The sequence below is a fragment of the Theobroma cacao genome, chromosome 10 (genome assembly GCF_053813885.1).
Source record: "Theobroma cacao isolate CCN51 chromosome 10, ASM5381388v1, whole genome shotgun sequence".
NCBI lineage: Eukaryota > Viridiplantae > Streptophyta > Magnoliopsida > Malvales > Malvaceae > Theobroma > Theobroma cacao.
Window position 1 is genome coordinate 3,667,187 of NC_142648.1, and position 25,294 is coordinate 3,692,480.

Consider the following 25,294-nt stretch of genomic DNA (forward strand, 5'->3'; position numbering starts at 1 on the left):
TGGGAGGAAATAGGAAAATTTGGATTGTTATCGAAAGTTGGTTTTCAGGATTTTATAGAAAGAAAAGGGTGCCATTGAAGGAAGGTTTCATCATGATTAGCTGTAACTTTCAAGAGTTGTGGCTTTTCAAAAAATGAAAAACTTTCGAAGAGGTGTTGCTTTTCATAAAAAACTTTTGAAGATGTATTATTTTGAATTTTATAAAAAATGATAAATTTGAGTGAATTTCTTTATTAAGAATTTCGAAGCAACGATCGAATTTTAGATAAATTTCGTTTGGTTTAAAAGAAAAATCAAAATTTATCAAGATTATTTGGAATGAAATGTTACCAAACTCAATTTCTCATGCAAAAATAATACTAACCAAAAACAATTAAAATAAGATTGTTCTCCTGAGATTCTTCTTTGCTGCCGAGTAGCTTGGGTATTGGCTCATTTTCAAATATCTTCTAGCATATTGCGAGTTTCCAGGTCTAGAAATATAAATGCTGTCCATGTTCTTCCATGTCCTCATATTATAAGATCGAGTATAGGCACGAGTACTGGGTTTTATTTTGTTCATGTATTCCATCTGTTAAGAGTCTAGACAAGCAATGTTGTGTCCACTGAATAGATCATAGGAATTTACATTCTTTTTTCCCTGCAAATACGTATCTTTGTATTCGCAAGTATGGGATTTGTTACTTTTGCACAATTTGATGTTATGGACAACTTATTTGGATTTTTTAATGGCTAATATCGCTTGAAAACTCAAAAAAACACTCGGTAATTCTACAAGAATTGAACTAAATTCAAAGCCAAAGCTCATTTTCAAGCCAATAAAGAAATACCCATTGTGTTTATCTCCTTATCAATCACTTCACCAATGAAATAGGAGTTAAGGATTCAATCATTGGTTAACAATTCACTGAACCAAGTGTTACCCATTGCTTTGAGGGAGAGGTTGATAAGGAAGAGTTGCCGATGGTGAAGGATTTTTTGGTGTTTATAATACTAAATTATTATAATGCATTTTTATTATTGGTGTAGTCTGTAAGATATCTCGTTAGATGTTGGTTTTTTTTTCTTTTTTGAATGGTAAGATTGGTTGTTTTGTGTAATTGGTGGAGTTCCAAGATATAATTTGTTAGATAATGGGATTTTGGTCTTTCAAAAAAAAAAAAAAGGATAATGGGATTTTTTTTTTTTTGTGAATGGTGAAATTTGTTTTCAAGAAAAGATATTTGATTCAAGATGATAATTGTCCGATCAAACATGTTAATTAGTCATCTTTAAGATAGTAATAAATTACAATTCTACTCAATGTGAAGAACAAATCTAATAAAAAGTTCGTTCAAGTCTAGTCAATTATGGGTTTGATGTAAATTTATATTGAATTTCTCCAATTATTTGTTTTTTTTTATATCAAATGTAATATTTGATTATGATTATAATTGTTAGCGGTACATTATAGACCTAAGTTTATAAAAAAAGAATTTACATAAGTCCCATTTGTTGTATCATAGATTGACTTTTAATCTGTCTTCCTTATCATGCTTTTTCTAATAGTCTGAGGTTTTTTCCACTTAAATATATCAACAAAGTTGTTCAAGAACCAAAATTTAGAGAAATCTGATCACTCTGGTGGTCATGCTCACTAAAAGGAGAAATTTTTCTACTTTGGGATAATTATGCTTGTTTGGATTTTGTATAATAAATTTCCATATTTGTTGCCAATTTGTATAATAAATTTCCAACTTTGTTGCAAACTTAGATATAATTTCCAAGTTTACTGTGTGAATCAATTGCATATATGAATAAAAATACATTAATTCCAATATTTCATAACCACTTTAAAAATTTTCCGTTCATATTTATAATAAGTCATTAATTTAGATGGTCAATTTTACTTTTCTTTTGATTTTTTTATTTCTTAATCTGTTTTCTACAACAGATTTTGTGTCATATTAATTATTTAATAATATATATATATGGTTCTTTTTTTAAATGGACCTTATGAATAACGTGTTTTTTACAATAGATCTCCTCATAATTTTAATTGTTTTTAACCAAGAGAATTAAAATTTAGACAAAATTATCCTTAATAAAATCGACTCATTTATTTGGCTTCGCGTCTCAACCCGAAACCTATTAACGGGTCAAATATGTTTAAATTTACGTCTCAAACTGACTCATATTTTTTGAGCTTTTCTCACCAGACTATTCATCTCTAGAGTATTCCTTACTAGAAAGAAAAATGTTTAAGCATTTTGAGCATTTTGGAGTAATTTTAATACACGAAGAAAACTTGTGAGCGTTTTGAGCATTTTTAAGCATTTTATAGTGATTTTTTATATATGAAGAAAAACTTTTGAACATTTTGAGCATTCATATTCGTTAATTATGTTGTTAAATGGAATATGGTGTATCGTTTGAAGTTGTTGATATTGTTAAATGTGATTTTTGGAAATTATGCGATTAGTTTTTAGGCATTGCATGACTGACTTTGGATATTATGTGACTAACTTTAGGCATTACGTGACTAATTTTTGATAAAATATTGCGTGACTAGTTTCTAGTAAGGCATTGCGTGACTAGTTGATAGGCATTGTATGACTAACTTTGGGCATTGCGTGACTAGTTTTTGATACGGCATTGCGTGACTAGCTGATAGGCATTGCGTGACTAACTTTGGGTATTGCGTGACTAGTTTTTGATAAGGTATTACGTGACTAGTTTTTGATAAGGTATTACGTGATTAGTTTCTAATAAGGCATTGCGTGACTAACTTTGGGCATTACGTGATTAGTTTTTGATAAGGCATTGCGTGATTAGTTTCTGATAAGATATTACGTGATTAGTTTCTGATAAGGCATTACGTGACTAGTTGATAGGCATTGCGTGACTTGTTAGTAAGACATTGCGTGATTTGTTAATAAGGCATTGCATGACTAGTTAGTAAGGCATTGTGTGACTTAGGCATTGCTTAAAAATCAGTCACGCAATGTCTAAAAACTAATCACGTAATGCCTAAAACCAATCACGTAACGCTTAAAAACTAGTCACACAGTGATTAAGTCACACAATACCTAAAAACCAGTAAACTCAATTTTGGGGTTCTATAAATAAACCAATAAACTCAAGAACCTAAAACGTATACTTTTTTTTTTTGCTAAGGGATGAAATTGTGCATTTCATAAAAGATAGGTTACAAAACTTCATAACCCTCCAAAGCAAGAGAAAATATATCCCTATCGGGAAGCCTTGCTCACTCCCCTTATACAAAAACAAAATATACCCTCTTTACAAAATATTCCCTGAACAATTTCAACTCAAAATCCCATAAAAAAAATCAAAATCCCTAGCAAACATGCTTAACAATCATCCTAATCCCAAACACAACAAAATCGTGAACCACCATAAAACCCATCAAATATGTTTTAGCTGTTCTTTCTCCTTGAGCAAAATTACTGCTTGCAAAGAGCAAAATCGTTGTTCATTGCCCTTAAGAACTCCAAGATCCACCATCTAAAAAAATAAAATAAAATAAGAAAGAGCTTCATGTCATCTTTGCGAATTGAATGGCGAGATAGACATATTTGAGCAGAGAGAGAAATCGAGATTTAATTTTAAAATTTTTATTTGGATGGCAGGAGAGAGAAAACTGAAATCATTTTAATTTGTTTGAAATTGTTTAAAGGGTATTATTGTTAAGTCATGCCAAAAATTGACCAAAAATAGTTAAAATTATAAAAAATGATATTTTTGAATTGGGCTTATGAGTAAGGTTATTTTTCACAATTTCCTCATATATATATATATATATATATATATATATGTTTCCACTCGCATGTGAAATTTTTTTCAAAGCATGAGATTTTATTGCATATTTGGTGAACAAACACCAGACAAGGTGTTTGCACACCTCTAAAAGAGTAATTAGAACACTATTACCCTTAGGATCAAAATTCATTCCACTAAGCTAAAAGACTCATGCCACCAACATTATAGACATAACATACAGAGCTCTGTGGTCACAACATATCAATACTACAGCAGTACATTCACCAGCATGGTTTATAGGGCAGTCCTTTGCAATAAGGTTGATATGCTTCTCATTCAGGAAATAAAATTGGAAAGCATTGATGATAGAATTATCAAACGGCTATGGCGATCATATAATTTGTAATGATTTTTTAGTCTAGCTATTGGAAGATCTGGTGGCATCCTTTCTATATGGGACAAGAACTCCATTTTTAAAGATGTCCTTGTTAAAGACAGGTTTATCTTTATCTCTGGTTCATGGATTACTGAAAAATTTGACTGCTCTATTTTTAACATTTATGCATCATGTGAGGCTGCTGATAAATTACTTCTTTGGGAAACTTTCTTTCCCTCCATTCTGCTTTTCCAAATAGCTAGTGTTATGCAGGGGACTTCAACACAATCAGATGTTCAGAAAGAAAGAAAGGGTTGTTCTAGTTCTGGTTCAGGTTTAGAAGATTCCAACAATTTTGTTAATAATTTTGTGAGCTTTTCGATCTTCCGTTAATTGGCAAGAAATTTACTTGGTATGGACCTGATTCCACGTCGATCATGTTTATTCTTTATGATCCTTTATCTGTAGAATGCTTAAGCACCATTTTTTCCTGGGCAATTCTCTATGATAATTGCTCTCTGGGTTTTTATGATTGTGGATTTCTCATTTTGGCTACCCCTGCTGCTAGGTTTCACGTCCATGAAGTTTGCTTTTCAGTATGTCTGTTTCGATTTGGGCATTGATACCCTGTCCTTTGTTTTTCAACAATGTGTGGTTCCCAGTTTTTCATTTTGTTTCTCATTGCTTTTTTTCTAGCTAGTTGTTGCTTTTTTGTTTTCTCTGCAATTTGAACTTTTGAGTCTGTAAGCTTTAAGCAAATTTGCTGATTTGCTCTCCCATCTTGTGTTCCTACTTTTATTAATACAAAATCTATTTTCATGGCTGAGCAAAAAAAGGTACATTCACCACATGACCTTCAACATGAACAAACTATAGCAAATGTCCCTTGATTAAGTATTTGGCTTTGGGCACACCACACCATTCAGAATCATTTCAAGGTCAAAAGCAGAATGCAAAACAGCCTTTGCAAAAAGCGGTTGTTCCCCCTTTGGGACTTCTTGCATCTCAATTCTTTCAACGAATTTATCCCCAAATTTCCCTAATTGGACGATTATAAACAAAAACAAAATATATAATATAGCTCATATAGAAAAACATGAGTCAAAATGAATATTAGAACTTATAAATATATAATAGATCAATTTGCAAATATCAAGATTGAAATTTGAGCAAAAAGATAAGTACATAGCAAAGAAGTCTGTTACATCTTTCTTTGAAAGGAGATACCTTTTAGAGAATGTTAAGAAAATGGGTAAAATACCCTTACCCTCTTATGTTTTGATCAAAATTACACAGAGGTTTATTAGTTTTTAAAATGAACACTTTACCCCAAGAATATAAACATCATTAACAAAAGTTATGAAAAGACTAAAATGTCTTTTCTTTTTTTATTAATTTAAAAAATTATTATTATTTTTTTAAAAAAATAAAAATAAAATTAGGGAGCACTAATAACTCACCAAGAAAGGGGAGCACCGGCCAAGGGCACCCCAAAGGAAGGGAGCACCAGATCATGGAGAACTTTTTTTTTAATTAATAAAAAAATAATACAATTATATAATAGTAATTATAAAAATTAATTAAGAGTAAAATTATTTTTTTACCCTTGCCATGTGAGTAAGTTGATGGAAATACTAGCAGCTGACTAACGTCTGGACCAACGTGTCCAACAGAAAATATTTTTTTTGGGACAGAATGTCTATTTCGAAAACTAAATGACCTCCGTATAATTTTGATCAAAACTTAAGGGGTAAGGGTATTTTACCCTAAGGAAATAGTTCTATCTTTTGCTGACATTTCTTAATTATTATTATAGTGATCTTCCAACCTCTTAATGCAAATGGAGTGTTATTGTTCAACAGTTCTTCCATTTCAAGCACTAAATAGCCTCAATAGCCAATGCATTAATAAGGGTAATAGGCCAAGGTTGGATGTTGAAAACCAAGTTTTCCAACAGGGTTGTTGTCGTGTTTGAGCCAAATATGTAAAATGATGACGTGAATGGACTTACTTGGATCATGTCTGAGGTTCTATACAAGCTTAGCAAAAATGGTTCAATTGTGGTGTGGAACAACTTGATTTTCTAGGAAATCGTTGGATTCCCTAAAGAAGAATAAGTAGAAGCAGCCATTGTGTTTGGAAGGAAATAGAGAAATTTGGGTTATTATCAAAAGTTGGTTTTATGGGTTTTATAGAAGGGGATGCCATTGAAGAATGTTCGATGATGAGTGGTGAACTTTGAAGATGTAAATGAGGTTCTTGTCATAAGAAGGGGAAGCGTTTCAAACAAGTAAGGGATGTACCGGAGGTGGCGGAGAAGAAGATTGGAGCAGTTCCTGAAATACTAAATGTCGTGGCAGGCGAAAGAGAATAAGAAAAGAATAGGCGTTCTCCATGAGAATAGGCTAGAGAGAAAAGCTTTGAGTGAGAGTCAGGTAGTTCTGAAAATGAAAAAAGACCCCCTTTTGAATAGTGAAGGCTCCATATATAGTGCCAAAAGTAACGGTTATGAGAAAAGGCTTTAATACATATAATGAATGACATTATTAAGGAGAGTTTTAATGTCAGATAATGTCACTGAGGATTAATGTCGAGTAACGGTTAGAAACTTATGTGACTGTTGAAATAATTATATTTAATAAGACTTGTTCTCGAGTAAGAGCTAATAAAAAGGAGCTGTACGTGAATAGGTATAAGACAAGAAGCTGTACGTGAATAAATACAAGAGAACAAGGTAAAAGTAGGAAACACTTGTATTTCAAAAAAAGGTTAAGAAAGACTTCTTAACAACCTCCATATATGAGCCACCAACCCAAACTCTCATGAACATCCCAATATGAAAGTAACCCATGAACCCTGCCACCTATTCTGGATTATTTTCATTATTATCTGTGTGAAATTGTTATTTTGTGCGAAGTAGTTGTTCTACTTGTATTAATTGTTCCACTTAGAGTAATGTTCTACTTATTCTAGTTGTTCTGCGTGAAGTGGTGCTTCACTTGCAATGGTTGTTCTTATTATTTTTTATATAATGTTACACGATAAAATAATTTTTTAAAGAATAAGTATTAACCAAAATCAACTATCTACATTTTGTCCTCTACATAAGAATTCTTACTTAAGAATAATTCTTATGCATTACTTTAGGGAAAAGTTTTATTTTGTACTATAACGTATTGTACTATAACATCTCAGGCAATAACGTCTCAAGTAGTACTGTTTCGGATAGTAACACCTTAAGTAGTAATGCTTTAGGTAATAACATATTACTATCTAGTGTAATATTTGATTAATTATATAATAATATATTTTCATAAAATAATATTTTCAAGATACAAATCATAGAAGGAAAGTTAATTTTTTTCATAAAAACCTTGATTATATATGCTCTATAAATATGAAGCTACTATGAACAATTTTCTTTATTCAAATTCTAAGCAAAACAAAATTTAGAGTAAGGTCTATTCTTTTGTGAATCTTTTTGAACACGTAAGTTTTTCTTCTTATAATTTCTTGTTTGCTCTCTCTCTGTTTTTATTAGTATTTTTCTTGCTTTTCACAAAAATTGAATTTCTTTTGCTTACATGTTTGTTGCCCCTTGCATGAAATTTTTTTTTATATTTCCAAGTTGAAATATGAAATAAGGTATTTTTCATGCATGAGATGAAATTTTTTATTGAAAGAATATATATATATTCAAGTAGACAAACAAATTGTTTGATTTTAAAAAGGAACAAAGAGCAAGAATTATTAATGTTTCAAAAGAAAACTATCTTGATAAGTAAAAAATAAAATATCTTTCTTAAAACTGGGATTTGTTTCAAGCCTTATTACCCATAAATTATAATTTATATCTAAAGCGTAAAAGTACAAGTGCAGACAATTAGGATATTTTTTTTATTTAATTGACTTCTTATCAAGCTTGTTTTGATGTTCCTGTTTGCTTTTGAAACTCATGACTTGAAGTCACAAGTTTTTTTTTAATCTTTTTTTTAGTTTTGTTTATTTTAAGGTATAATTTATTATTTTATTTTGATGTATAATTTTTGATAAAAATATATTAAAATAAAAAAAGCAAGTAAAGGTTGAAGAGAAAGAAGTAAATAAAAATTAATGCACGTCGGCTTTTGATAAAAGGGAAAAAAACTAAAACAAATAATAAGTAAATGAATAAAAAGTAGCACATGTCAGATTTTTGTTTCTTCTCTTATTTATTAGTAGTACAAGCTGCGTGACTTGACCTATGTAGTGTTTTTGGTTTTAGAGCTACTTTATAGCTTGCGGCACAAGTAAAAGTATAAAAGAGAACTTTGATAACAGTACTTTTGTTTTAGTCTTAAGACCTTTTTTTTTTAATTTCACTTGGCTTTTGTGCTAAAGCTTATGGCCTGTTTAGTACTTGTTTATGATTTTATTATGAAGCTTTCTTTTGGTGCTCGCGGCATGTCGCGAGCTATATTTCTTTTGAAGCCCTCCGTTTCTGCCACGAGATATTTCTATTATAGCTCGCGACATGTACCGCGAGCTATTTCTTTATGCCGCCAGTTATATTATTATTATTATTTGTAATTATAATTTGTTAATTACTATGTTATTTTTTATTTGAAATTTTAGATTTTTTATAAGTTTTACTTATTATATATATTTTTATATTGCATATATATAACTTTTTATTATATATTATTAAAATAAAAATAATAATATTAAAATCTATAATTTTGATAAGTTTTGTTGTTTTGTGCTATTTTATGCTTAATAGACAAGTAAATAAAAAGAAAAAAAATTATTATGTATGTATACTTATCTCTTTGTCCATGATCATGTTTGTAAGGTTCTTTTTCCATCTTCCCTTATGCCTAAGACGCGTTTCCTTTCGAAGATCCATTATGGCGAGCTTGGAAGGGCTGCAACAAAGAAAAAGACCATTGTACATAAAATGAAGAATAATGATTCTGAATTAATTGCTCTCAAGAAAATTAAAGTAGGAAAGATTAGTGAAGTTCCTCTTGTCCCTAAAAACTGAGAAGATGAAATTATTGGAGAACGAGGAGAAGATCGTTTTTGGGAAAAAGTTCATGCCAGACAGGTTGACGAACATCCCCCTAAGCCTGTTGGATATCATTAGAATCGTTTATACTCAGAAGCACCTCCTTATAAAAGAAATGGTATTCCAGGACTATTTATTCTGAAGTTCAGGTTTGAATGTGGTGAATTTCCCCTTTCTACTACTAAGTTAGGCTTCAATTCTCAATTTGTTCATGGTTGGGATGAGTGCGTAAATAAGGTGTTGAAGAATCCAACTTATGTTAAACTTCTCTCTTCTGCTAGAATACTTGATGCTATACATGTCACTTCTAAGCTCAATATTCGTAGAGAAAAAAGGATGGACGTATGGCGTGCTATTATTGCAAGGTGAAGTACTTTTTCTCATACAATGATTACAGCATGAGGGGGATTTACCTACACTCTGGAAGATATATGTGTTATCTTGGAACTTCCTTGTATAGGAAAGCATGATTTTCACTCTATTAAGATTTTTGAAGAAGAGATATGTATTTGAGACTTTTTCTTTGATCTACTTAAGAGTCTAAGTAAAACTTTGAAGGTTGCACGATTCTCCAATTAGATAGGGGTTTTTTATAAAAAGTTCAAAGCTAAGGAAATTGAAATTGGTTCTCCTGAATACCTAGACCATAAGCATGAGCTAGTAGCTTTAATAATTTTTTGGTTGGCACGACACATACTCCCAAGGTGTCCAGATAATGGTATTTCTTCAACAGTTGTTCCTTTAGCAATAAAAATTGTTAAGGGAATACATTTTCTTCTTGTTCCGTTGTATTTAGGATCTCTATATAAAAGATTAGACTTGTACCAACTCAAAACTATTGAGTCAGCTAGGCGTTATAAAGTTTTGACTTATGTGGATGCTTCATTCATTCAGATGTGCCTATGGGAAAGGTTTGGTACTTGCTCTCCTGTGCCTAATGTATATCCTTTTGCATCTTTTTCTATGAATAACCCTTTATCCAGGAACAATTATAGAGCTTGGGCATGGCATGATCGACTATCAAGGGGTAATGTTCTTGAAGTGATGGATGTTACAAAAAAATTCAATCTCAGACCTTATGTGCAACCTATAAATGGATTTGGTGTTCTTGCAATTTATTATGACCTTCATCCTCTACAGTCTAGAAGAATGAGCTCACGAGGTATTAACTTTTGTATATGGGTCTATAGTTCCCTATTACCTTCTATGATTGAGATTTTTAGTCTTGGTGGAGATAGAAGCATTCGTTCTGTCAAAGTGTATTCTCCTTATAGAGTGGCAAGTCAATTTGGATTTGACCAACCAGCTCCACCTGACTTTTCTTCGTCTATTAGCTTTTCTTCTTGTGTTTCTTCATTTCTCATGACAGAACTTATACTCCATTCAGATAAACTTAAGAGTTGTACTATCCCAGCTTTTGATAGAGTTGATATCCATACTTCTGGATGGTTTGTTTATTAGAGATAGTGTCTTGAAGAATGGAGATCTTTTACTGTGCTATTAACTAATCCCACAGCTCATCTCTACACTCTTCATGTAAGTAACAATGATGTATCATTGCGCTTGATTCCTCTTAAAAAGAAGAAATGTATAACTGAAGAAGAAGATACTGCACCTCATGCTCTTACTTGTCAAACAAAAGATAAATATGCCTATCGAAAAGTAAGTTCATCTTTTTTTTCTATATTTTTTTATTTCCTCATTTTATTTGTTTGTTTGTTTTTTTTAGGGAGAATCAACTACAAGAGTAGAACTTAATTCAGTTGAAAAGGAAGAAACTTTTGAAGTAGAGATTGAAGAGGAATCATGTGACTCTAAACGTAGTGATGAATTTGATGATGAATCAATTGATGTTGATAAAACTGAAGTTAAGGGTGAACCAGCTCCTTTTGATGATTTCATTGATTTGGATATTCTATTTCCAAATCATGTTCAGAGCTCCACTATGAACCAGGTATAAACATATCACTAATTGATTTTGTTCCATTCTTTTTTTTTTTTTACGAAATTAAGATTGTTTTTACTCCCCATGCTATTCGAGATGAGATTGTTCTTGACACTAAGGCTATTCATGCTGTTAAAGTTGTTCCTAAGGCTACTCCAAATGTTGAGGTTATTCATGATGTTAGAGTTGATACTGATGATGCCAGAGCTATTCTAATTAATTCTCGTGCTTCTTCCTTCCCAGTGCTAAAACACAGAGATACCAGTAGTGCTTCTGGCACTCAAGTAACATCTGCTGAACAAAGTGATAAGAAAGTTGACTTCCATGGTTTTCAAGTTTCATTAGAGTATGTGGAATACTTGGAGCATGTTTTCAATATAGAGGGAGAGTTTTGGAGTAGCTCTTTTGTAAAAAACGTAGACATCATTTGCTTAATGATGGAAGTGTTGGGTAGAGCTTTAGCCACTTCCCATGCTCCATTAATGAGTACTTCACCAGAGGAATTGCAACAAATGTTACAGGATTTCGATGATGTTTGTAACTTTGGATTCAAGCTTGAGTGCCTCAGTGATTATAGATTTAAAACCAAGATTTTTCTCAACAAGTCTTCTTTGGCAAATGAGTTAAAAGACATTGTAGCGAAGATAGCTTCATTAAAAAACATGAAGTTGAAGTACAAGAACAATTAGATGTATTTGCCAATAATAACTCTTCTCTATAGAGTATGTAATTGGCTAGTCTTTTGCTTTTCCTTTACTATTTTTGTTGTTTAAAAACTCATTTGAGCTAGTACTTCACTATTAATAAATCATAGTTCTTTTTCTTTTGCAATAATAATAATGTTATACGCTTGTTGCGTATTTATTCACATTTCATATTATTGTATGTGGCCAAAAGGTAACTTTCAACTTTTCATCAAGGAGATTAACTCTAACTTGACATAAAGGAGATTATTTCATCCTTTTAAATAAGCAAGCGTAAGAGTTACGGCCAATTTATGAGTATTAAGCTAAGGCCAAAGATGAGCGATGAAGTTTGTGGCCAATAACATAATATCATTACAGCCAAATTATGAGCGATAAAGCTAGCGACTGAAACATTAATGATAAATTATGATCAAAGATTGAGCAATATAACTTACGATCAATAATATAATATAATTGCAGCCAAGATATAAGCAATGAAGCTAGCGACTAAAGTATAAATAGTAAAACACAGCCAATATAAAAGCGATGAAGCTACAATTGGAATGTTTTTCATTACAAAGAAGTAAATCATGTATTTTGCATACAACAAAGAGCGGAGTTAGAATCTCATACATGATACTTCTTTATATATTGAAAATTGATTGGACCAATGATGGAGTTGTTCTTCGGATTTATCAATTTGTAATATCCACTCTCATTCACCTAATAAACAATATATGGTCCCTCCCATTTTGGGCTAAATTTAGAAGTTGGGGTTCTTCTTCTAATATGTTGAGCTATGCGTAGTACCAGATCACCCTTTTCAAAATTCCTTCTCTTCACTAACTTGTCATAAGCTCAACTCGACCTCATTTGATAGATTGGTAAATTCTTCTTTGCTCTATCTCTTCTTTCCTCTAGCGCTTCCAATTTTAACATTTGTAAATTATCATTATCAAGTTCAGCATCTAAGGCTAATCTTGCAGACGAAACTAGAATTTCTTCAGGTAATACTACCTCTGTTCCATATACTAGTGAAAAAGGAGTTGCCTTTATAGGTCCACGCTTGGAAGTCTTATATGCCCATAATGCTACTGAAAGTGCGTCATGCCACATCTTTGGTTCTTCATGCACCATTCTATTAAGCACTTTAAGTAAAGTCTTGTTAGTAGCTTCAGTTTGACCATTTCTTTTCAAGTAGTAAGGAGTAGACTTCACATGATCCACATCGTAAAGGGTAAGTAATTCTCTTACACTGGCATTAATGAATGGAGTACCATTATTTGAAAGAATACGTCTAGGTATGCTGAACCTGCAAATGATTTTTTCCTTGATGAAATTTGCCACAATCGGACCAGTCGCATTCTTCAAAGAAATAGCTTCCACCCATTTAGTAAAGTACTCTACTGCTGCTAATATTCAAGTATATCTTTTTGTATGAGGATTGATAGGTCCAATCAATTCAAATGCCCAAGTATGGAATGGCCATGGAGTAATAATGCTATGAAGTTGTACGATCGGAGCATGTATAGCATTCCCATAAATCTGACACGGATAACACTTCCTCGCATAATTCACTACATCTACTTCCATAGTAAGCTATTAATACCTAAAATCCAAAAGCTTCTGATAAAGCTTCCTTCTACCTTCATGTTCTCCGCTATTACTTACATGCACTTCTTTTAACAATGGATCGACATCAGTTGAGGAAACACATTTCATTGGTGTTCCTACAATGAGAGTCTGAACAAGTCATTTCCTCTAAGGAAGAAACGTTGAGCTCTTCTTTTGAGTTGTCTTGCATCTTGAAAGTTAACTGGTAAAATTTCATTTTGAAAAAAATCAATATAAGGCCTACGCCAATCACTAGGACTTCCTACAAAATTGCACTCTTGTACATCTGGTGGTTTAGAACATCTAGTGCAAGCCTTTTGAAGCTATAAAGCATCTTTGGACATAGATGGCCAAAAATATCCTGCCCTTTGGAGTAAGCGATGTGAACGTGGTCCTTCCTCCCCACACCATTGTTCATGGCTATTCTCAATCTTTCTTTTACCTCTTCCGTAGAAACACATCTTGCTAAACTCCATTGCTTCCTTTGTGGTAAAGTGTACCATGGATCAAAATGTAGTGCTTCAAGCACGAAATAGCAGTAGAACAGGGATTAAATAGCTCTTCTATGATAGGTTTTCACCAATCCTTTTCCTTATAAATTGGAGGCTGTAATAGCTCACTAGATGGACATGGGATAGTCCTATTGAGTATAGCTATAAGAATACTTCGTTCTTTCTCCGAAATATGGATTTTAGAAGCCAATGTAGTAAGTGCATTTGCATAATGGTTTGCTGTTCTCGAAGTATGTTCACATCTCATCGCTTGAAATTTCTCTAATAAAGACTGAACGAGAGTTATGTAAGAAGCAAACATATGCTCTTTCAAGGAAAATTCACCATTAGTCTACTTTACAATAAGACTAGAATCTCTCTGAATACAAAGATTGCTTACTCCAATCGTTACTCTTGCATACAACCTTAAAACTAGTGCTTCATACTCAGCTTGATTATTTGTGCATGGGAAATCTAGCTTGAAAGCTAAAGAGATAGGTTCTCTACCTGACTCTAAGAAGTTTAACTTTAAACTTGAAATCAATGAGTTCCCATATTCACTTGATGCTTCGAAGATATGAAGACCTTTTTTCCTCTAAAGAGATGTGACTTCTACTCAAATGAGAGACAGTTACTTCAGAACTTTGTATCAAGGAGTTATCTTCTCTACTCAATGGAATGAGAACTATTTCGGCACCTCCTCCAAAACTGTTTGAAGAACCATCAAAGCATAAACTCAACTCCCCTTTTTATATTTACTGCACATACTTTTTCATGAAATTCAGTTGGAATGGCATCAAGAATAACTTCTTCAAACTGAGATGGAAAATACGCTAACAAATCCGAAAGTGCTTTTGAGTTGCATACACTAAAACAAGACAGTATTTTTCCATAGGTGGATAATTCAACTCACTTCCGTGTAAGCATCTACTAAGGTACTACACAAGTTTTTCTTCTCCATCCATTTCCTATACAAGTAAGGCACCAATCGAATATGGAGTAAAAGTCAAATACAACATCATTGGCTCTCCTTTGATATGCATGATCATCGTTGCAGGAGAAGTAAGAATCTTCTTAATCTTCTCAAATGCTTGTTGTTGTGGTTTACCCTATATGAATAAAACACTTTTCTTAAGCAAGACTTGGAAAGGCACAATGATTTCTCCGAACGCTGGAATGAATCTCCTAATATAAGATACTTTTCCTAACAAGCTTTTGAGTTGTTTTTGATTCATCGAAGATGGCATGGATTGAATAGCCTTTATTTTTGCATGATCAACATCTATACCTTTTCTGTGAACCATAAAACCTAAGAATTTCCCAGCTGTTATTCCAAATGCACACTTTAAAGGATTCATGTGGAGATTATACTTTCTACACCATTCAAATACTCTATTCAAGTCTTCAAATGGACTAAAAGCCTTCTTGGATTTCACCACTATATCATCCACATAATCTTCCAGACAGTCATTCATCATATCATGGAAAATAGTTGTCATGGCACGTTGATAGGTTGCACCTGCATTCCTTAATCCAAATGGTATTACACTGTAGTAAAAATTACCAAATGGAGTTCTGAAAGTCATTTTCTCTGCATCTTCTCATGCCATCTTTACTTGATTGTATCCACTAAACCCATCCATGAAGGAAAACATCATCATGACCAACTGTAGCATCCATTAAAGTATCAATATTAAAAAGAGAAAAATCATCTTTTGGGCATGGCTTGTTCAAATCTCTGAAATCTACACACACCCAAATTGTTCCATTCTTTTTTTCACAAGAACTACATTTGCTAACTAAGTAGGATAATGTATGGGTTTGATGAATCGAACCTTGAGGAGCTTGTTAATCTCCTTCTTTATCTGGCTCTCTATCTCATGATGAAATACACGAGCATGTTGTTTCACTGGTTTACTTTGTGGAGAAATGTGTAACTCATGAGTAATGAGATTCTCATCCAATCCAAGCATCTGATCATAAGTCCAAGCAAACACATCTTGGAATTTTCTCAACAACTCAATTAGCACAACCCTTTGCTCACCAGAAAGACTTTTGCTTATGAAGAGTGGCTTAGTTGTCTCTCCTTCGTTCGCCATATTTATTTCTTCCAACTCATCACCTTGAGGCTTGGGTTGATTTAAGAGTTGTTCTTTTGTGGGTAATACTTCTTGTACTTTTTCTTTTTCTGTTTCTACTTGAAAACATGATGGTGATGTATTCGATGGCTTCCAAAGTTTGGGATTAGGAGAAAATGTTTCCCCAGACCCCACATCCCATCATAAGCAATACACAATTTTTCCATCTTCAAGTGCATAGGAAGTTACCCCATTAGACGTCTTTTCTTCATTTACTTCTTTATATATGGAAGTGTTTTCCTTTATTCTCTTCCAACCTCGTTTCTTCTTTTTGCCACTACTCTCTGCCTTATTCCTAACATACTCTTCCCATCGCGAAAGTGGAACACCGATAGGTCTAGTAATAGCTGTTCTCCATTTTCTGCTAGATCTTCAAAGAAAAAGCCTCTGTATAACTCATGTCATGCCGTTCAAATGGAGCTTTAGGGGCTGAAATGAAAATCTCCTTCCCTTTCCAATGTCCCTTAATACATTGATGGCGTGAGGAATGAATGATATTGTGCATGTGCAGGAATTTTCTTCCAATTAGAGCATGATAAGCCACATATGCATCAATAACATGGAAACATGTCTGATCTTGAATCGGCCCCATCTTGAAGTTCATTATCACTTGCCCCAAAGTCATAATCTTCTTGTTATCAAAGGAAGTGATAGTCATAGGATGATGTAAACTCTTTAAATCTATGTTTACAACTTTCAAAATGGATAGAGGTATGAGATTCACAGAGGAACCATCATCAATGAATGTTCTCCTAATAGGATATCCATTGATAATTCTTTCCACAAATAGAGGTCTATTATGATAAGGATAAGGTGTACACATGTCTACCTCTATAAACACAATAGCATTCTAATACGTACCAACCATCTTCCCCATAGGTCGTTTTATTAGGTTACACTCTCCATACTATTCTCTAGCTATATAAACTAGTGATATAGTTGCTTTTTTCCTTGTTTTTTCTGAAAGCCTAAGCTAGTCAAAGAAATGTCTGAAGCTAGGTGTCTTCATTAATGAATTAGCAATCGAAGAAGTAACCACGGTAACTTCACTCGTATCATTGAATTGGGTGTTTAAAGAAGAAGGGTCATCATGGTGAGCATGAATTATTGCACTTACTTGCCCTCGAGGATTTGGATGAACGGGAAGAGGGTTATTTTAGACTCTGTTATTTCTAATCAATAGCTCTAATGCTTGCACTCATCAATGGAACATTTTTCGAAGGTTTCTACATTCAAAAAGTGATAACCAATTGCTCGATGATAATCACAATACCTTGGGTTAGCCTTTTCCTCCGCTATTGGTGGCCGTGGAGTGTAAGGCAAGTTTATCTGTCCATCCCTAACCCATTCTTGGAGAAAAACTTTCACTCTATCTAAAGGTATTGAAAATGATGGAGAAGAGTCATTCTCTTCATCTAACCTTCTCCTTAGGACATCTTTTCTTGGACGTAAATTTGCTCGGACTGAACCCCTTCTTTCTCTACCTTCTCCTTGGAGGGCATTCTCCATTGGGGTATTCCTTCTACCAAAGCGAGTGAGTCCCTTTTGTCTAAAAACCATATTATTGGTCTTTCGTGTAGCTTCTACTAGTGTAGTAAAGGTTGGAAGAGATAGATTCTCCAAGTGTAGCCTGTATTCATCAAACATCCCCTGAATGCACACTTTTACCATCTCTTTCTCATCATGAGATTCTTGTATGTCCAGCATCTTCTCTCTAAAGCGTTGAAGATATTCTATTAGATCCTCCCTAGACTTTTAAAACTCCCTTTCAAGATCAACGAGATTAACCTTTTCTTGAGTAGAGAAGAACTTTTCTCCAAACATCTTACACATCTGATTCCAAGATTGAACAAAACCAAGAGTGAGGTTAACATACCATGTATAAGCCTTCTCAATGAGAGACTTGGAGAACTCTTTCAACTTCAGGTCATCATCCAATCTAGCAACTCCAACAGTCTCCACAAATTTCATGACATGTTCGCGAGCATCCCCAGTCTTCCCATTAAATTGTTTGAACTTGGAGCTAGTATAGTTTTTAGGGTATGGTTTTGTAGCTACACTAGCCAGGTAAGGCAACTTGAGATCAAACTCAAAAAAATTCAAGCTCTTGTTTTTCTAATCTAATAGCCTTTAGAGCTCTTCCATTGTCACAAATCCTTAAGTAGGAGTAAGTGGGATTACTGCCGTAGAGGTAATTGCTAAGGTAACTGCAGCAATGGTGTTGGTAGGATTAGGGTTTGCAGCAACTACTACATCAGCTGCACCGTCTCCATTTCCTCCATTCCCCTCAGTGTTTGTAACTAGATGAGTGACTCCATGTCAAGCCCAGCCCTAAATTATCTACCATGTTACACATGAGACTGATAGAGTGATTGTATATTTGAACAGCCTCGAAAGAATATTTAAAAGTCGGTATTGTGCTTAGAAGTACAAGTAAGTCGATTTAAGCCTCGAACTAGTTCAAATAGGAATTTTAAGGTGAAATTAAGAGTTTCACAGTCCAGGAATGATTTAAAATGGTGATTTAGAGTTCGACGATCAATTTAGAGTCAAACCAGAATTTTCACTATCTAGGGGTAAAATGGTTATTTGCTACCTAAGGACAAAATGAGAATTTTAGAAAAGATTTTTTTGGCCCCATTTAACTTATTGGAGTATGATTTGAGTATTGGAATATGATTTGAGGTTTAGAAGTGAAAAATTTTAATTCTGGTATAATTTGAAGTATATAGGCGAAATGGTAATTTTGTTACTCCTGGGGCAAATCGGTAAATTTTCACCCCCGACACTTGTCAAGACCAAGGGATTTTATTCATCATGAAAATGGATAAACATGAGAAATGTGTGGTGGAGAATTAAAGAATTAAAAGTCAAATATTTAAAATTTGAACCAATAAAGAAATACCATGTGTCATGCTTTTATTATTTTATTATTTCTTTATAAAAAGGCAAAAAATCAGCCCATTTCTCCCATAGTGATCAGCCAAACCAGAAGAGAAGAGAAACCAAGGAAGAACAAACCCTAGGTGGAAAAAAATCAAAGAGAAAGTGTTGGAATTCAAGGATTTGATCAAGCAAAGGTAAATTTTCTTTGATTTTGCTAGTGATTTACCTTATCCATGCATTTCTCCTCATTTTTCATAGTTAAATTACATGCTTTCATGATGAATTCATGGCTGGTTGGAATGGGTATGGAGAGAGAATGATGTTAGATTGATTTGATTCTAAGTTATGTTAGTGTTTTTAGTTAGTTAAGCATGTTTAGAAATAAAACAATAAGAAAGGAATCCATTTTCCCCATGAATCTTCACGGCCGAATCTTTCTTGATGTGTGTGGGTGATGGATTGTTATTAGTTCAAGAGAAATGGCTTAGAAAATGATGAATAATGGTGAGAAAATTAAGTAGGAAAAATCACGGTGTTAGTGCACTGTAATGGCCGAATTTTTTCATGAAAAAATGGGAAGGTTTTGATGCTGAAATTGGTGTTATTTGAATAATGTTTGGTGAATTGAGGTATTAGAAATGAAATTGAGCAATTTAGAGCCAAATCGGACACAATTGTCATTTAATCGGGTAATAGGTCGAATTAGGTCAGCACCGCATTTAAGCGGTAGTCAGATAAGTTGCATATCATATCATGCATATACACCAAGCCTGAATTGATTTATAATGGTCAAGCATTAATGTGGTGAATTATGTATTGTACATTGTGGATAGGTGGTGAGTAAATTACACTGGTAAAAGTACAAAGATTGTGCTTGAAGACTAAGAATAGGAGTACATCGACTCCTAGAATTGTGAGTAAACTTATTATCGTCTTAATTATCTGGAGTAGTTTTATACAATTGTGTGATTTTATGAAAAATGGGTTTAAATGGTAAATTGCTATGTTTTATGAGAAATTGTGATTTTATAAAATAATTTTATAAATTTTCTGAAAAATTGAATACTAGTTTTGAAATTAGAGTAATTAGAGACTGTTTGCTTGTGTTATAAATTGTGTTTTAAATTATATGGCTTATAGCAATATGTGGGCATGAATGGCAAAGTCGGTATTTATATCAAAATTATATATACTATGTATTCAGCCTTGAGAGGCTAAATTGCGATAAATTGCCATGTAATGCAGATAAGGGTTTTATAAATCAAGTGGTAGATAAAATAATCCTTAATCACTGCAGTGGTGGGGGTTTTCGTGGACTGCCTATAAGAGGGGCTCGGTAACCCAATTATATACTTACCTTCGAGGGGCGATATTGGATGAAGTATCTCCTGAGGTAAAGATTTGAGTGCACTTCACGTGGACCACCGCGTGAGAGTGAGACTCAGTCAACGCCAAGGAACGGCTATGTGTCAGATGCGAAAACATGTTTATGGTTATGGGACATTTAACAACCTTGACGGTCTCGGTTAGATGCCTAGACTAAGTCATCCTCGGGAATGATTTGGCAGGAGCTAAGTTTTATGAGATATATAAGCTATGTTGATTAATTGAGTAAACTGAATGGTCATGTTATGAAACATATATTGGAAAAGAATATTTTAATTCGTCTCTATTTACTCGCCTTTAGATAGTTTAGATGGTGTCTGTTTACTCTATGAGATTTTATAATCTCACCACCTTCCTTTCCTCACATTTCAGGCTTGAGAAAATTCTATAGTTAGCTAACTTTGACAAGGACCTTCATTTGGACTTGAATCGGCAAAAGCTGTAAGTTTTCAGCTTCCGATGCATTTTGGTTAGAAGTGAGCCCACGTGTTACTGTAAAAGTAAGTTTATACTTCAGTTATCTGATTTAAAGTATGTATGAACATATTTAGCTTTTACACCATGTTTTTGGTGGGTTTCGGTATTTTCAAAGAAAAATAACGAAAATGCCCCTGTGAACCAGAAAATAATATTTTATTATTTTGATTTGGAAACAACTTATGATTTCTTGAAATACGAGATTTAATAACTGTCGCTCACCGGGGAGATGCAAAAGTTGATGCTAAGCCTTGCGGGGTTTCGATCGGCATTCGAGGTAATGAGTGCCTATCGGGACGTCGCGACGATTGTCACGGGCCTGATGGGAGTTCCGAGTCGTAACACTCCATCAAGTGCATTCTCATTAAGGTGCACAAGTTGGGCTTGAAAAGTGGTGACAGTAGAGGACGCGAGTTAAGATATATGTCCATCATTCGCCTATTATAGTCGTCCAATGTTTGCATCCTCTCTTGAAAAGCTTAAATCATTCTCATCAAATCTTGAATGTAAGAAGGAATAGGTGCATCTTGGTTGCCAGTGGAACTCTCCATCTTTTTCAGTAACAAAAAATTATAGTAGTAAAAGTCTTACTTAATGCAATCACTCTTTCCCCAGTGGAGTCAGCAAAATGTAAATGAGGTTCTTATGCTAAGAAAGGGAAGCGTTGCAAACAAGTAAGGGATGTACCAAAGGTAACAAAGAGGAAGATTGGAGTAGTTCTTGAAGTACTAAATGTCGTGACAAGCGGAAGAGAATAAGAAAAGAATAGTGTTCTCCGTGAGAATAGGCTAGAGAGAAAAACTTTGAGTGAGAGTCAGGTAGTTCTAAAAATGAAAAAGGACCCCTTTTTGTATTGTAAAGGCTTTATATATAGTGCCAAAAGTAACAGTTACAAGAAAAGGCTTTAATACACATAATGAATGATATTATTAAGGAGAGTTTTAATGTTAGATAATCTTTACTGAGAATTAATGTCGAGTAACAATTAGAAACTCATTATGTGACTGTTGAAGTAATTATATTTAATAAGACTTTTTCTCGAATAGGAGCTAATAAAGAAGAGCTGTATGTGAATAGGTACAAGACAAGAAGCTATACATGAACAAATACAAGAAAACAAGGTAAAAGCAAGAAACACTTGTACTTCAAGAAAAGGTTAAGAGAAACCTCTTAACTACCTCCATATCTGAGCCACCAAGTCAAACTTTCTGAAACATCCCAATATGAAAGTAACCCATGAACCTTGCCACCTATTCCAGATTACTTTCACTATCATCTGTGTGAAATTGTTATTCTATGCGAAGTAGTTATTCTACTTGTATTAATTGTTCCACATGGAGTAATGCTCCGCTTATTCTAATTGTTCTGTGTGAAGTAGTACTTCACTTTTAATAGTTGTTCTCATTATTTTTTATATAATGTTACACGAAAAAAAAATTTTTTAGAGAATAAGTATTAACCAAAATTAACTATTTACAGAAGACGACAATCAAAAATTTTGGGTAGGTTTGATTTGGTTTAAAGGAAATTGCAAGCATTGCCTTCAAAACTTTTACAAAGAAACCCTTCCAAATCTTCCATTCTCTGCAAGCGTCAAAATGGCGCCTTTTCAAAGTTCATAACTCATCATCAAACCTACTTCAATGACAATCCTTTCTAGAAAACCCTAAATCCAACTTTTGATAACAACCCAAATTTTTCCATTTCCTTGCAAACTCAATGGCGACATCTTTTTTTTGTTTGGAGAATTGAATGATCTCCCAAGAAAAAATAAAACTATTCCACACCACGAGCGAACCATCTTTTCCAAGCTTTTTTTGAACTTTCAACATGATCCAAGCAAGTCCATGCACGTGATGGCTTTACTCCTTTGGGTTGAACATGGTGATAACCCCGCTGGAAACTTGGTTTACAACATTCAACCCTGGTCTGATACTCTCATCAATGCATTGGCTAAGGAGGTTATCCTCTGCTTGATTTGTATAAAGAGTGATGAGTTCCTTTATAATTATTTCGAAAACTCTAACTATCTCATTCCTTTGATTCGAAGATTGACAAAAAATTGGGCATCTCTTTATTCCTTTCATCATAATTTGGGTTGTTGTTAAATTTGTCCACTAAAAGGAAATATTTCTCTTCTTTTGAATAATTGTGCTTGTTTGAATTTTGTATAACAAATTTCCATGCTTGTTGCCAATTTGTATTATAAATTTCTTAGTTTGTTACAAATTTGGATGTAATTTCCAAGTTTACCATATGAATAAAATCCATTAATTCCAATCTTTCATAACCACTTTAAAAATTTTCCATTTATATTTATATTAAGATATTAATTTAGATGGACAATTTTACTTTTCTTTTTATTTCTTTTTTTTTTAATTATTTTTACTATAGATTTTGTGTTCATGTGTGTGTGTGTGTGTGTTTCCACACGCATGTGAATTTAAAAAAAAAAAAAAACATGACATATTATTGCATATTGGGTGAACAAACACCAAACAAGGTGTTGGCACACCTCAAGAAAAGTAATCACAACACTGTAACCCTTAGGATGAAAATTCATCCCACTAAGCTAGAAGACTCATGGTGCCAACATTACAAACTCAGCATATAGAGCTCTATAGGCACAACATATCAATACTACAGTAGTACATTCCCCACATGACCTTCAACACGAACAAACTATAGCAAACCACAAACAATATAGAAACAACATGCCTTAATCATGCATAATATAACCACAAAATACATACTAGGCTCATGATTAATTATAAACAACTAGCAACTCCTCACCACGCTTTACTCCACCCAAGAGTGGTGAATTAAGAATTATCTTCGCTCGAACTTCCGAGCCCAAATGTGTTTTCCCTTGCTTAAGTACTTGGCTTTAGGCAGGCCATTCAAAACTATTTCAAGGCCAGAAGTAGAATGCAAAACCAGCTTTGCAAATAGTGGCTTTTTACCCCTTAGGACTTTTTGCATCTCAACTCTTTCAACGAAATTATCTCCGAATTTCCTACATGGGTGATCACAAACAAAAAGAATACATAATATAGTTCACATAAAAAAAACGTGAGTCAAGATGAATATTAGAACTTAGATATAATAGATCAATTTGCAAACATCAAGATTGAAAATTGAGGGAAAAGATAAGCACCTAACGAAGAAGTCTGTTACGTCTTTCTCTGAAAGGGAATACCTTTTAGAGAATGTTAAGAAAATAGTTCTATCCTCTGCTGGCACTTCCTGATTATTATTATTATTATTATTCTCCTCCAAGCTCTTAATGCAAATGGAGTGTATATTATTCAACAGTTCCTCCATTTCCTTGTCCAAAGACTGTCTTTGAGTCTTGATATTATACTGATCAACTCCTTGGAAAAAATTCAAATCGTCGGAATTCCAATTGAACCCCAAAACTCGCTTATTTTCCATGTTTTGATCACCAAAGTTTCCAACCTCAAAATTATCGTTGTTGAAAACAAGCAAAGTGGGCCTAGTCAATGGACCATAAAACCTTGATGGCTCCAAATTTTGTTCAACTCCCTGTTGGGCATCCATTGAATTAATTCTCAATGCTTGTTGCAATATATCTCCAAAGGCTCGAAGACAAACATCTTGAAAATTTTGAATGATCCTAGGGATAATATTGAGACGATCATCATGAAAGAAACGAAGAGAGACCCCATTTTTTGTTAATCTTCGAATCAGAGGAATGAGATAGTTAGAGTCTTCGGAATTACTGTAAGGGAACTCATCACTCTTTATACAATTCAAGCATAGCACAACTTCTTCAGCCAATGCATTGATGAGACTATCAGGCCAAGGTTGAATGTCATAAACCACGTTTTTAGCAAGAGTATCGCCATGTTCGACCCAAAGAAGAAGAGCCATCACTTGCATGGATTCACCTGGATCACGTCGGAGATTCAAAACAAGCCTGGCAAAGATGTTTCGATCGATGGTGTGGAACAAATTGATTTGTTCTTGGGAAATCGTTTGAGTCCTCCAAGGAGTAGATGAAGAGGAAGTTAGCATTGTGTTTGGTTGTTATCAAAAATCGATTTCAAGATTTTTATAGAAGGGAAAGGGTGCCATTGGAAGAAGGTTTCTTGATGAGTTGTAACTTTTGACGGTGTTTTTTTTTTTTTTTTTGAATTTTGTAAAAATGATAGATTTAAGAGAGTTTCTTTATTAAGAATTTTAAAGCAACAATCGAATTTTAAGTAAGTTTCGTTTAGTTTAAAGGGAAAATCAAAATTCATCAAGATTATTCGGAAGGAAATATTGCCAAATTCAATTTCTTATGCAAAAAAAAAAACTAACCAAAAACAGATATAATAAATATAAAAATTTAGACATTACTTCAATTTTTTGTATTGAGATAAACTTTCTTCTTTTAAAAGAAAACAGCTAAATTCATAACTAGATTGGAATTCTTTTCTTATTTTTATATACACAATATAATATATATCACAAATATAAT

General features: G+C 33.4%; 1 protein-coding gene across 1 annotated transcript; it reads right to left on the bottom strand.

Moving 5' to 3' along the window:
* Positions 1–23,637: 23,637 nt before the first annotated feature.
* On the bottom strand, positions 23,638–24,846 carry LOC148760285 (uncharacterized). The gene is made up of 2 exons (XM_088802525.1): positions 23,966–24,846; positions 23,638–23,824 (listed from the first exon to the last, which is right to left on the bottom strand). The coding sequence occupies exons 1-2, from the start codon at positions 24,844–24,846 to the stop codon at positions 23,638–23,640; spliced, it is 1,068 nt and encodes a 355-aa protein (XP_088658651.1).
* Positions 24,847–25,294: the final 448 nt, after the last annotated feature.

Bases quoted from the DNA above. Each gene is read 5' to 3' on its own strand.
- LOC148760285 (XM_088802525.1), bottom strand. From the start codon at position 24,846: ATGCTAACTTCCTCTTCATCTACTCCTTGGAGGACTCAAACGATTTCC. The intron at 23,825-23,965 runs GTGCTTATCTTT...TCACCCATGTAG, and splicing joins GTAACAGACTTCTTCGTTAG to GAAATTCGGAGATAATTTCG.